This window comes from Antennarius striatus, chromosome 12, assembly GCF_040054535.1.
Source record: "Antennarius striatus isolate MH-2024 chromosome 12, ASM4005453v1, whole genome shotgun sequence".
Classification (NCBI taxonomy): Eukaryota; Metazoa; Chordata; class Actinopteri; order Lophiiformes; family Antennariidae; genus Antennarius; species Antennarius striatus.
In genome coordinates, this window is record NC_090787.1 from 14,442,952 (window position 1) to 14,456,702 (window position 13,751).

General features: G+C 43.2%; 1 protein-coding gene across 1 annotated transcript; it reads right to left on the reverse strand.

Moving 5' to 3' along the window:
• Positions 1 to 646: 646 nt before the first annotated feature.
• LOC137605206 (ras-related protein Rap-2a) lies at positions 647 to 13,580 on the reverse strand. The gene is made up of 2 exons (XM_068329702.1): positions 12,643 to 13,580; positions 647 to 2,251 (listed from the first exon to the last, which is right to left on the reverse strand). Exons 1-2 carry the CDS (start codon positions 12,954 to 12,956, stop codon positions 2,014 to 2,016), a joined length of 552 nt encoding a protein of 183 aa, XP_068185803.1. The 5' UTR covers positions 12,957 to 13,580; the 3' UTR covers positions 647 to 2,013.
• Between the last annotated feature and the right edge of the window lie 171 nt (positions 13,581 to 13,751).

Below are 13,751 nucleotides of genomic sequence, written 5' to 3' on the forward strand. Positions count from 1 at the left end.
GCTTCTCAGGAGGATGACTCTCCCGTCTTCTTCAGCATCGATCAGAAGCGCCTGTCTTTAGGACTAAGTCGGCAGCAGCCGGCTGATCTCCGGGGCAGATGGAGCAGACTGGACGGGGATTCAGGGAGCACAACATCTAACAGACCAGGTGGATAAAAGGTCATCCTGGTCAGCAGCAGCAGTTTTTCAGCTGGTAAAGGCCAAACTGGTCTATTACAAAAACCCTGATGTAGGTGGATTCCTGCTAAAAGTAAAAATGCTGATGAGTAGAGTTCAGAGGGGCAGTGAGGGAAAACTGTGGGAAGACTTTTGTCTCACAATTGAAGAGTGATTTAAGAGGTTATTTAGAGGGAACAAGTTACAACTGCACCATGTTTCAGAAGTTAACAGGGCCTTAACCTGGGATGAGAGGGGAGAGACTGAACTCAGAACAGAGGTTTTATTTGTCTGTTTAACTGACTTCTTTTTTGACATAAAGGGTTTTTTTTGTTTATAATCAAACAAGAAAAGATTTAAATTTCAAGATATCTTGAAATTTATGTAGAAAACAAACTGGGTGACGTCAAAGATCCAGTGGTTGAACTGCGGACTTTTGATCACTCGACCTTCCAATTCACTGACTTCACTTCACTCAGAACACATTTCACTGAAACACTCGGGACGAGTGTTGAACGCACTTTTATTGTTTAGGTGTCAAATGTAACAGCGTCACCATTCAGAGAGGGAATAAAGACTAAATGGTCACATAAAAAAATATAAAATTAACAATGAAAATGGTTACACTGGGAGAGCCTGGCTCTGGTACACACTGCAGTTGTACAATGGAAACTGTCCGGATCCAGATGTGTGTGTGTGTGTGTTTGGTTTGCACATTTCCACAGCCTATAATAAACTCAAATTGTAAAAGTCCTTTTCTGATCACTAGCCATGCATACAGTTCCACACGTGTCGAGTCAGTGTCTTTATAGGAGCTGGCCCTTTCAATACAAAACAATTACACTACCGTTAGTTAATCGTCCAACTTACTATTTCCTACTATTGGTTTGAATACTCTGAGCACACAAATAGTTGGATCAGGATGTTGAGATTCTTGAGCACCCCATCTCATATTGATTGATACCAGAGAAGTAAAACTAAATATAAAGATGATAAATGTTGGCATCTTCACTTTAAATGTCACTCATTCCTGAAAGCGTTCAGACAGAGAGAGAGATCATCTGCAGGGATATTGAAACATGGAAAACTCTTTTTTCCCCCCCATCAGCGTGAAGCGGGTATTATTACTCAACAATCTGCTGTCAGAGTCAAAAGATACGTGAAAGACTCCGCTGTGTTTGCTACTTCGTCTCGAAGTGAGAGAATAGGAAAGCCATGTGTTGAGAAAGACACCGTCAGCATTTTCTCTCCATTTCTTTTCCAATGTCTGAAAAAAAAACAACAACTAGAAGACGACGGAGGTCCTTTCAGGTCACCTCTTTGGTTCAGCCCTGTCATGAGTAGAAAACCAACCGCCGAGAGAAAACATAAAGTAATCAAATACTTGAATATCTGAAACAACTGGATCCCATGAATCTGTTTTGGTGTACAGGAGCTACAAACCCAAATGTTCCACCACTTCAGAGCAGACTACAGAGAAACCTAACGGGTACAGATCTGTCGTCTCTCTGCTGATGGATTTCTCCACAACTCAGATGATAAAAACAAACCCAGAGAACAAAAGACAGTAACATAAGGCGAGGGTATGTTTCTGTTTTGTCATTCGTTATATTCTTTCGCAGCGAATCCCGGGGTATTCCTCCTTCAGAACATTTCTTGACTCATTATTAATAATCTTGTCACTGCTGATTTTCTGCTCCATAGAGTTAAAATCCATCGCGTTCAACCATGAATTTATCCCCTGTTTAATTGGCGGCGAGTGCATGTGTGTGTCTGTGTGTCTCTCTGCTGCGAGTGGAAGAAGCTTCCTCTGTGGAGGCTTTATGCCTGGCCTGTTCCTGCAGCCCCCCCCTAGGGCTATTGTATATTGCAAGAGGAGCAGCAGGGGTCATCCTTGTCTGGCTGGGCGGCGTAGTCCATCTGCCGAACGATCTCAGCGAACAGTTCGTCTACCATGGTTTTGCTCTTGGCCGAGGTCTCCATGAACGGACACCCCCACTCCTCGGCCAGGGCCTGGCCCTCGCTGGACGACACCTCCCTCTCGCTCTCCAGGTCCACCTTGTTCCCCACCAGGATGACGGGCACCTTCTCGTACCTGAGGACACAGACAAACACACATATGAGGATCTTGATAACGGTTTTTCAAAAAGGAACGGCATTTGCACACCATAGACATCAGAACATCAGACACACAAAGGCAGGACAAGGTATACACAAATACACACACACGTCCTGATTTATGCACACATTTAGTTTCATAAGGAGTTCACAATTTTTATATATATATAAATTGATCCATTCTCTATTATTATATCTCATCAAATTACTTCAGATTTTGGAGTAAAAGTTGCCCGTGTTCAAGTTGACATAACTCAGGTTCAATGTTATGATCAGGATTACAGGGGAAAATGAGAAGTTGTCATAAGACATTCTCATCCAGCCTTATTTTCAATTGCAGTATTTGCAATTTTACCGTATGGGTAAGAAACACACTCATGTAAATATGAAAATGCCATTATAAGACATGTTCTGGACATAGTTTGTATTTCCAGGTGATCTTCTGCAGTTTTCAATCCAAATCAATGTGTCCAAACACACACCTCTATAAATATTAGTGCACACTCATGCAAACCTCTGCACAGGCCACAAGACGTCACCGACATCAGGTCGTTTCAGGCGCTGCTGCCTGGTCAACGGGTTTGACAAAAATGACAGCCTTTTCCTTTGCATTTTTATAAAACAATATTGTCACACAAACACGACAATATTGTTGTGTTTATACAACAATATCGTGAAAATAATCCAGATGCCAAAGAAATAAGGCTGTGCCTTAACATATGTAATTCCAAAGGAACGTGGTGATCAGGCAGCTGATTTCCAATCAAACAGTTTTCCAATCTGACGATCCTCTGACGGTTATTTTTCTTGGTTTTACTCCTTCATTGCCTTTCTTCAGGAAGTGTTTTCAAAAAGCTCCCCTGGGAGTAGAATGTGGGATTTTTGTGGGTGGAAGGCTAAAATGGGATGAAAAGATGTGTTTCTACTTTGGTACAGACAGACATGGTCTTTGAATGGGGTGGGGGGTGGGGGGTGGCAGCATTTCGTATATAGAACCGGGGCAGCACCTTGCTGTGGAGCTCTAACGACTGAACCTCCATGCCGCGCATCCTGCTTCACGGATTCTCCAACTCAACAGTCTGACCCACTAAAGATCAGGCAGTGGTAGTATAGGGTATACGGGTAGATTATGACCACTTCCTCCCCTCGGGGGTCATCCTGAGGGTAGGAAGTGGCCGTAATCCTTTGAGCTCCGAGCTCCCTGGAGCATGTGTCACTGTGGAACTGGAATACCTAAAGGACAACCGGTAGTGTCTGCCAGTTCAATTAAATAGGTTACTGCACTATAATTATCAAAAGAAAACGGCTCTGACGCAGATCCACTGAAATACCCGCTGTATAATTCTTGATTCTGGAAAGCATGTCAAGCCTCTGAGGCGGTTTGTTCATTACTGAGGAAAAAACACTTATCAAACACAACAGAACACACAGATCACAGTGAATCATGCGTATTTCCCTTCCCTTGGTGAGCAACAGATTATTTCTTTCATCTTTATGTGTGTGCAGAGGCGTGATTTCCATTTGCTGGACCCGTCCTTTTGTTCCCTGGTGTGAATGCCTCCAAACTGAAAGCAAATCTAACCGGAGTCAAGCACCCGAACGTCCATCAACATCATTAGAGTTTTCAAATGCAGCCCTCGCTCTATGAAATATACATGCTTCTAAATTATTAAGAGAAAAAAAATCCTCCTCATCCTCGATTGCTATGGTAACAGGTATACAAGAAATAACTAATGCCGTAGTGACAAGTGACCGCGGAGGTTGCTTCCTTCGGAGCGTCTCTTTGGAGGCAGGCGCTGCAGGTTTAAACATTAAAGAAGCTTAAACTTGCAGAGAATAGGGAGGCGATTTAGATCGACTCATGAATACATTAACCAGAGCAAACTTTATCTCAACCATCCCGGTCCATTCTCACCACCAACTCCACCAGCTGAGAGGAAATACCAGGATTTCATCGAGTAGGTCGCTCGGTGTTTGACGAGTGTTACGATGTTCCACAAGCCTGGATGCATCTTTAATGAGAAATTTAAGGGTATGCTTCTCAACAGTAGCAGTCAGATTACAGTCTTCATGTTTCACTACAGTGTCAGTAGAAAGAGCAAGGCTATTATTTTTCTATTTCAACCACATCTCTCGTCGGTGTTGGGCGGTTCTCGGCACAAACATTATATTACCCTCGATGGCTGAAAAACCTTCGCTGTTACAGCAGGGAAAAGACAAGTTCAGTGTTCAGCTGGTGTGACGATGCCAGATGCCCCAAGGCTGCCGTTTTGTCTTGAATCTCCTGCTGTAAATCTCTTATGGAGCACTACCGTTAGAACTTCTTCGATTCTCTCTGGCATCACATAGTGTTTCACACCAGCTCTGATTTTCCTGCCCCAATTTTAATTTGCTTCAAGATGTTTCAAGATAAAAAGAGAGAAACGTTTGGGATTGTTACCGAAATTCTGTTAATGGATTCAAACTCCCTAAACAGGAAATTCAGAATTATGGTAGTTAGCAGCAGATTACCAACTTTTGTTAATTGATTAATTACAAAAGTAAGTAAGCATTTGTTCAAGAAGGTCAGCACATGATTTCTATTTTGATTGGCCAATTATTGTTTTTCATGATATTGGCAAAATGTATTAAAGTTTTCTTTTCTCCTAGAAATATCCTGTGGACAAATAAAGAAAACAAAGGATTGTCACATAACATCTTCGCAAACTGTCACTGGTGGATATAAAAAATTCACATGCTAGACCAGAAGATGTAAAATGTATTGTTTGATCCAAAAAACAAAACACTTAAATCCGAATCTAGCTACAATTATCAGGGATGATATCCGAGAAAGAAAGAAATTCAAGTCAAGTACGGTTCAACCCTTAAGAGTGCTGTTTTCTTTTAACCACGTTGGGGGATTTAACAACCATATAGATGTTATATCGCTCATTTGGGCCACATCATAACAGACGTGCAGGACAGACATCTGGCACCGAAGGAGAACATCTATATATAATCCTAATAACAGGGGGGGAAACCAGCAGTCCCAGGAGGTGTGAGACAGAAGCTGCCTCAGATACCAAGGTTACCAGTGCCTTCGGTGAAAGGGTGTTGGCCACACTGGAACCAACAGCAGTTGATGCAAGAGAGCAAGACTGTACCGTGACACACACAGAGCAGTTAAACTGGTCTAGATCCACCCTTAAAGGAGACAAAGGAACAGTGTTTGTTCTGCGACACAAACATGTCATGCTTTAGCCTCCAGCCTGTGAGCTTGACGGCACCAGCACTGGAACACTGACAGCAAACACCCATTCAAACTCGCCCAGACACACCTTATCTATAATGCATGATGCATCATCTCACAGAGGCCCCTCTGATGGATGGTGGAACCCAGCAGCTAGAGACACTAGTCAACACTGACAGACTGCTGGCTCTCTTCAAAACAGCCCTTTTGAGGAGGGTCTTCGGCTCGGGAAGAAGCAGGCTGAGTCAGACAGCAGCAATATGCTCCTCTCTTCCACACAGCTTTGGGATACAGAAAGATTTAATCATAAATAGATAGTCTCTGGGTAAACACAAAAGGCACTTTCTCCTTTTAAAAAGAAGGAAAGATAAGAAAAGACTATCAGGGATGCTACTTAAAGTCTCTTTTTCGTCCTCTAAAGGTTGTGAAAACTAATTCAATGCCCCGCGTTTCCTCTACAAACCGATGCTAATCACCGATGATGGAGGTGGCCAAGACATGTCAACATGGGAAAGATAAAGACTATCATTCTAAGAGATAGTGCAGGCTGGTCATCCTAGGACCAGATGTATTACACCAGGAAACACCACACTTCTAGCTCCCCCTGGTACTTGTGCCACTTGAGACATCTTTGCAAGACAGAAATTCAAAGTCCCCGTTGGTTCCATTACACATTGGCATTGCTTTCCTTTTCATATAACAGTGGTGAGAAATGAGAGGAATAAGCTCTGAACAGTTCAGGAGTGTATTACACAGAATGTTACTGTATTATCAAGACAAGACTTTCTAACCTGCCGTTACGTGGATGTCACCTGTAGCTTCAGAGGGATACATCTACCAGATCTTTTTCAACGCTATATATAAAGTTGGGTCTTGCTTCACCTTTATGTCTCAAATCGACCAACACAGTTTTTACAAAAATGACCACAATGCCTTCATTTAACTAAGAATAACACTAACAGGTGAGAAAACCAATTTAAAATCTGTCTTTGGTTGAGTGGACGAGTGCGGCACTATCAACACGCCCCACAGATGCAGCAGCATTCAGTGGCTGAAGAGTGGATGTCCATTCCATAGGATGACATCATCTGGAGGTCATTCCAGTCCATGAGGAGGAGGAGGATCACTGCTGTAATCAGTGCCAATGTGGGAACAAATATTCCAGTTGTGTCTCCAGAGGAATTTATCGCCTCTTTGGTTTTGTTACTGATTAAATCAAGATAATCGTTAAAAGTAAATTAGTACAAAATACATGAACCACTGAAGCAAATTTGCAAGTAAGCATATTTTAAATCCCTTGAGACTGCAATACTGAAAAGGACACAATCACATTCCACGTATATAACAAATCCTGAGATGGAGGTCGTCATCACCACTGAGGTCTGTCCTGATGACGGTTTGTTACAGGACCTTATTTCACCCATCCTCATCTCTATTCTCTGACCATGTCTTACACGCCCTGTTAAACCCAAAATCCAAATATATCCCCGGTGGATAGTCAACAGCAGCTGAAGTGAGGTGTGATGTGATGAGGTCCCCAGCAGACGCAGGCCGGACAGAGTGTAATCATGTGCCCGTCTGTGCCGCTAACAGCGGTCACTGGATGGATGCTAACGGGGAACAGAGTGTGAGCGACGTACGGGAGCACCTCCGACCCGAACCCACATCCATTCAGTCGCGATGGGTCACTTTTATTTTGACAGCGAGGCGCAGGTAAATGGAGTAATGACAGCGGTGTATAACATCCAGGGAACAGTCTCTAACAGTCTGACTGCTAGCTCAGTCAGCAAAATGACACCATCATTACAGGAAATCAGACAACCCTTCACTCAGGCATCACGTCTTTGTCCGACAAAATGTCGGAATTATTCAAATCATCGCTAAACCTATTTCTGTCATGCAACTTATCACCTCTGCCCTTTAAGCCAGTGGGTTTTGAGACAGCAGGTTCTTTTTTCAGGCGTACTTTACACTGTGAAAAACATTAACATCCCATTCCACATTATAGTCGGAGCTGCTGTCGGCACAGAAATGGTCTTTAGATCTTGTTAAGGAGCAACTGTTGAAAACAGTCATAAAATGAGAGACATAAAATCGCATTTCCTAAATTTTACCGGAAGCAAAACAATAAACAACTGTGCAATAGACCCTGAATGTAATGTGATCCCATTGTTGGTATGCATCCGAGTTTTCCCTACAGCGAGGTAAATACATTAATTCTATATTTAAGGTGATAAACTGGCATTTAGAAGAAAAAAAAATTGGCATTAAACTAAAATAAAACCTGTCACATACCTCAATAATGTCTTACGAAAAATAGAATATCTGTAGGATGAAGAAATTTTATTTTAATCACAAATTCTTGCTATGACTGGTGGGCATGTTGGAGGATCCTGACCAATCACATTTGATATTCTTCCAGGGCGTGTGTGATGTCATCAGGAAGAAGGTGCAACAACCAGACTTCCAGAAATGAGACAGAAAGCAGTGTCTTTGTGTGTGATGAGAAAGAAGCAATGACGTCTCCACAACCATCCTCACGATCTGTTGCACATCTGTCCATCATGGGTGATGAATCGCACAATTTTGTTTCACCTTACAATTTTTTCATTTTCGATGTAAACCTCTGGCGGTGCTGTGTATGCTACGCTGTCAAGACTGTAAAACCCACTGAGTCAATTTCATTTCAAGCTCTACAAACAAAACTGACTTGACTGACATCCAGTGACAGGAGAAACCGTGACTCTTGTGGTCGCTGCTTGTCAGACGGTTTTAGAAACACATGAGGTGTGTGGTTCCTCTATTGATTTTTGATGGGTATTGGGGTTTGATCACTGTACAGTATGTGCCCAAATTCCAGGGTTTTCACTATGGAGCACACTTTTTTGAGAAGGTTTGAAAGGGTTGGATTCAAATAGCTTTATTTGTTTTCTGTTATAAAAGGGAAGTGGAATCACATCTGCAGTCAAATTATTTGAAACAAATCGCATGATCTGAGCAACCAAAGACCAAATGCATAATTTCATTTGAAACACACTGTCACACTCCAGGTTGGCGTAGAATGTGTTTCACACCCATAGAAGTCGGTGAAAGGCCCCCAGGACCTGACATTAGAGCTGAAGGCGCCTTTGTTCACATTAGGAGGAATTCTCTGAAATAACCAGAGTGTGGGAGTTGAATGTGAAGTTTTTGCTGCTGAAAATGAATTATTCTCTAACAGCAGAGATCAGCTCCAGACTCTGACATCACACAACGGTCCTCCTGCATCAGCTGTGTGAGGACATGTCTATCAACACACATGCACTAGACTGAACTAGGGATGCACCTTACTGAAAAAATGACACTGCAGTTCCTTTCTTTTTGCAATTTATAGGAATTATATTAACTGAATACAGGATATTTCAATAACGCAAATGGCGACTGATGTGTAAAAGCTGTTGTAACAAGGTTGGAAACAGCTGATCGGCAGGAGATGTCACCCTACCCTCTTACCATGGGAAAACAAAATTTGACACTAGTGTCTATGTCGCAGTAATAAGTAGGAAAATAATTGAGTAGGGATCATTGAACATCTAACAGCAATAAAAGCTAATTAATATATCTGGAGCTGATCAAACCAAGCGTAAAATGGGTGGGAGTTACTTTTCTCTCACAGTAATTCCATTTGTAAAGTTTACTGGAGGCCACAATCAGCGCTGATTCATGTCAGCACAACGCTTTATTTATTCATGCACACAATGAATCAGAATTCTTATCTTTTGGGGTTTAATTCTCCCTTGAAGTTCTACGGTAATAGGTGTTAAAATGTTTGGGAAGATGAAAAGATTTAAAAAGATAAAGTGACTGCCTTTTATTTTGTCTCAACCAGATAAATATTTGCCACATGACATGTTTGAGTTCATTTGCCTTCCCTGACATTGTGTGTCCTACAATGTGACTGTTGCAGATGGGCAAATGGCCATGTGGATGTGAGGCTGAGCAGCCTTAGAATGAACATGCGTCGCCCCGTCCTCTGCTAATATGGGGGAAATATGTTGGCCACATGCTTTCATGTGGAGCCCCAGATTTATAGGATTGTTTGGACTGCGTTAATGTATTGTAGGCCTGAAGCCAATTAGGTGTCAAAGACTAAATGCATCTAACAGAAATAAACTACAAGTAAATTACATTTTAGTCTTACAGAACTTAAAAGGAAAATGGCATGCATGTCAAAATAGAAACAGAAAAACTGCACAGAGCTCAGGTCTCAGAAACTAGAAAGCAAACATCAAATGGGTGGGCTCCATTCCCTAAAATGTCACTACACCTAGAATCAATATTCCCATGATGATTCGAGCCCCAGAGGATGACTCATCGAGCATCAAAACACAACTATTTCAGCTGGCTACAGGCGAAAGGTGGGGTACACCCAGGACAAAATGCCAGCTCATCACAGGGCCACACAAAAGACAGACAAACACGCTCATTCACACTCACACCTACGGACATTTTGAAGGGATCAGTTCACCAAAGCTGCATGTTTATGGAGGTGGGAGGACGCAAGAGAACCTGGAGAGAACCCACGCAGACACGGGGAGAACATGCAAACTCCACATAGAAAGGAATTAAACCCAGAACCTTCTTGTTGTGAGGCAATGGCAGTTCAAACTGCTTCCAAAGTGCCATCTTTGTTTTTTTTAAATGGTTACATTCTTAAACCACATTTTCAAGCCTCAAAAATGTAGTTACATTAACAAACAGCCAAGCTGGTACAAAATGTAACCTTTGTAGGACAAACCCATTGTTGTGTAAGATCAATAACAACAATAAGAAAAGGTCAGTTACCTGAAATACTACAAAGATGCTTGTTTCATTTTCTAAGAATTGATTTAACAAGGGTGTGAAAACCTTTTGCTAAGGTCCTTTGAAAAATTCCCATATCCCGATACAGATCGACACGATTATTTCATCACCTCTGGAATATGCTTGGGTCCACTTATGGAGTGTAACTCCGGCCATTAATCTTTGTGTAATTCTGATAACTAACTGATCACAAGGGCGGCACGGTGGCGCAGTGGTTAGCGCTGCTGCCTCACAACACGGCGGACCCGGGTTCGAGTCCCACTCTGTGCGGAGTTCGCATGCTCTCCCCGTGTCTGCGTGGGTTCTCTCCGGGTTCTCCGGCTTCCTCCCACCTCCAAAAGCATGCGCTTCAGGTTGATTGGCCGGTCCCAAATTGACCATAGGAGTGTGTGTGTGTGTGTGTGTGTGTGTGTGACTGGTTGTTTGTTTGTTTCTATGTGGCTCCGCGGTACACTGGCGTCGTGCCCGGAGTGTCCCCCGCCTCACGCCCTGAGACTGCCAGGATAGGCGCTGGCTGCCCCGCGACCTGCGTTAGCGGATTAAGCGGGTTGGAAAATGAATGAATGAATAACTGATCACATAACCTCCATGGTGGTGGAAGTAAAGAGAATGTAATAGCGGAATCCAGCAGATGGCAGTAAACAACTCTGTGGATACCCGCGATCATAAAAAGACAAAGAAGAACAAGGAGGCAGAGAAGAAGGGGGATGTTAATGTCCTTATATGAACCAAAATTTGTCTGCTTGTCATCTTTTATTGTATATCTTCTATTGTATAACTCAAAAAAATCTTTATTTTTTGCACAAAATTTTCTGAACAAAAAAAATCAAAAACTGAAGTGGTGTTTTTTGCTATTGAAGAACTTTTAGCAATTTTAGTATTTCATTTCCATGGTAAAAAAGTTTAATTCATTCAGTGGGACGACGGGTTTCTGGGGCGTACAGCTAAAACTAGTAAAACATTTTTTAACGAAACTTAATGTCCATATCACTAGTACGCTGGAGGGGTGACATTTGATATTTTACCAATTCTAAGCAATATATTATTAAATGTTTTCAATTTTAAAAACATATTTTTTTAGGTATATAATTTAAAAAATTCCAAAAAACTTGAACTGGTAACCTCTTTCTGACTTTTATACTAGATAATTTCGCACTTGTTTTCTATCTCACGCTGGACAATTGTCCACAAGCCTCGTACATTTAACCATTCTGGATGAACAGATCTGACACTATTTACAGCTTTATGTCACATGATCCTGCTCACAACTGGAAAACTGTTTAAATTGTTCTATACATGTACATCCACATCTGCACCCGAATCCACTTTGAGAATTATCAGTCCTGCTTGATCCGCAATCTACCCCAACACAACACAACATTAAACTGTGTTCAACCTCACTGGTGAGGGTGATTCACCAGCAGCTGCATCTTTTAAACACGTACCTTCATGAGAGCCTGCATCCAGACATCCAGTGACATCTACAATCACTGCTACATGCACACAGTCACATGCTACCTGCACACTGCAACATTAAAACTGAGCTAACACACACCAGTGATGTAACCAGACATTGAGGGCATCAGTCTAGTTTGGCTCTCGCTGGGTGTTTGACATCCTGTCATGTCGCCAGGCCAGTGCGTACTATTGTGTGTCTTCACAGTACATCAACCAAGAAGTGGAAACATCAATAACATGTCAGCAGGACCATCGAGCCTCAGTTTAACTCTTCCATGTATCCGTCAGCAGCTTCCTCCGGTGACCTCATATCTGTATCACCAAGCACTCAGACATCAGATAATTTAACGCTTACAATCCTGCCTCTTTTCCTGAAGAGCCTCAGCAGCTTGTTAATTAAAAATTATCTCCTGCAGAAGCTTTGTTTGAGTGTGATTTCCCTGCCCTTCAGTATTCAGAGCCGTCTGGAGAACCTCAGGGGTATTTTCTGGGTTGCAGACGTTTAAAACGTCAGCTGATCTTGGATCAGTGCTGCTGGCTTTAACTGTCAGAAGTGGAATATAAAGTCTGCAGAAGAACTGCTCAGACCGCTCTGAGGTGTGTGTTGTTGGGAGACGCTGGGAATGCAGCGCAGAACGGTGAGCGTGGTAGGTGACACCTGGTGCACCAAAACAGAAGGAGATGGTTTGTTGATGTGCAGCCTGCTCTGGAGATCCAGGTCCATTCAAGCACAGATCTCAGACCAGGCCTGGGCCCATCCTGACACCAGAAGGCTTGATGGACCAACCCTGTGTGGGAAAAATGACCAACACACACTTTAACACTCAACATTTACCAACCTTTTCACTCTTATGATCTGATCCCTCATTGGCTTTATGTCCTGGAAGCTTTGCTGGTTGACCAGGCTGTAGACCAGAATGAATCCTTGACCGTTTTTGATGTAAAGGTCCCGCATGGAGGCGAACTGCTCAGTCCCAGCGGTGTCAAGTATTTCTAACACCGAGGGTGACGAGTCCACCTCGATCTCCTTGCGGTAAAAATCCTCTATCGTGGGGTCGTACTTCTCAATGAACGTCCCGGTGACAAACTGCACAGTGAGGGCCGATTTCCCGACCCCACCGCTGCCCAGGACCACCACTTTATACTCACGCATCGTGGATTTAAATAAAGTCGGAAGGTGTCATTTGAAAAATGAACTCAAAACATTCCCACACGAATCACAATCACCACTGGTGTCCCATTTTGATCGGGGTGTCAATAACACAGTCCTCAGCCACGGAAGAGCACAAAGACACGGCGCCCCGACACGGATTTCATTGCAGGAATTCCCCCACGCAGGCCAGACCCCGACAGATACACGGACGTCCGCGGACTGCAACTGAGCAAAACGTGCCCCAAGGAGGGAGGAAATATCGGCCGATGATGTGGAGCTTGTGGGTTTTCATCTGCTTGGCTCACTCTTTCATTTGCATGACAAAAAAAACAAACTTGTTTCATCGAGGACAAAAAAAAAAACAAACAAACAAAAAAAACGCAGCTTTTTTAGCTTCTGGCGCGATTTTTTAAGCCAAGCGAGCGAACGGATTAAAAAGTGTTTGGACGCTTAAATGGAAGAATCAGCGCCTCTTTGTTTCTTTCTCACCATCGCGGGCTCGTCTCAGGCTCTCCTCCCTCGCTCTCCCGTGCTATTCCAGCCGCCATACTCTCGGGTGGAGACCCGCGGCCGCCGCGTAACCAGCTGGTCCCCACTCGGCTTCCGTACGCAGGCAAAAAAAAAGAAAAAAGGAAGAAATAAAAAAATAAAAAAGCCTAAGATCCTCCCTCCTCATTCGACGGATGTGAGAACGATCCAACGGCCGTCTCGGCCCCGTGTTTACCTCACTGGAGCCTGAATGGGGGTCGCGTGGTGGGAGCCAGTCACATCGAGCGCCAGCATTTCCGTTCATGT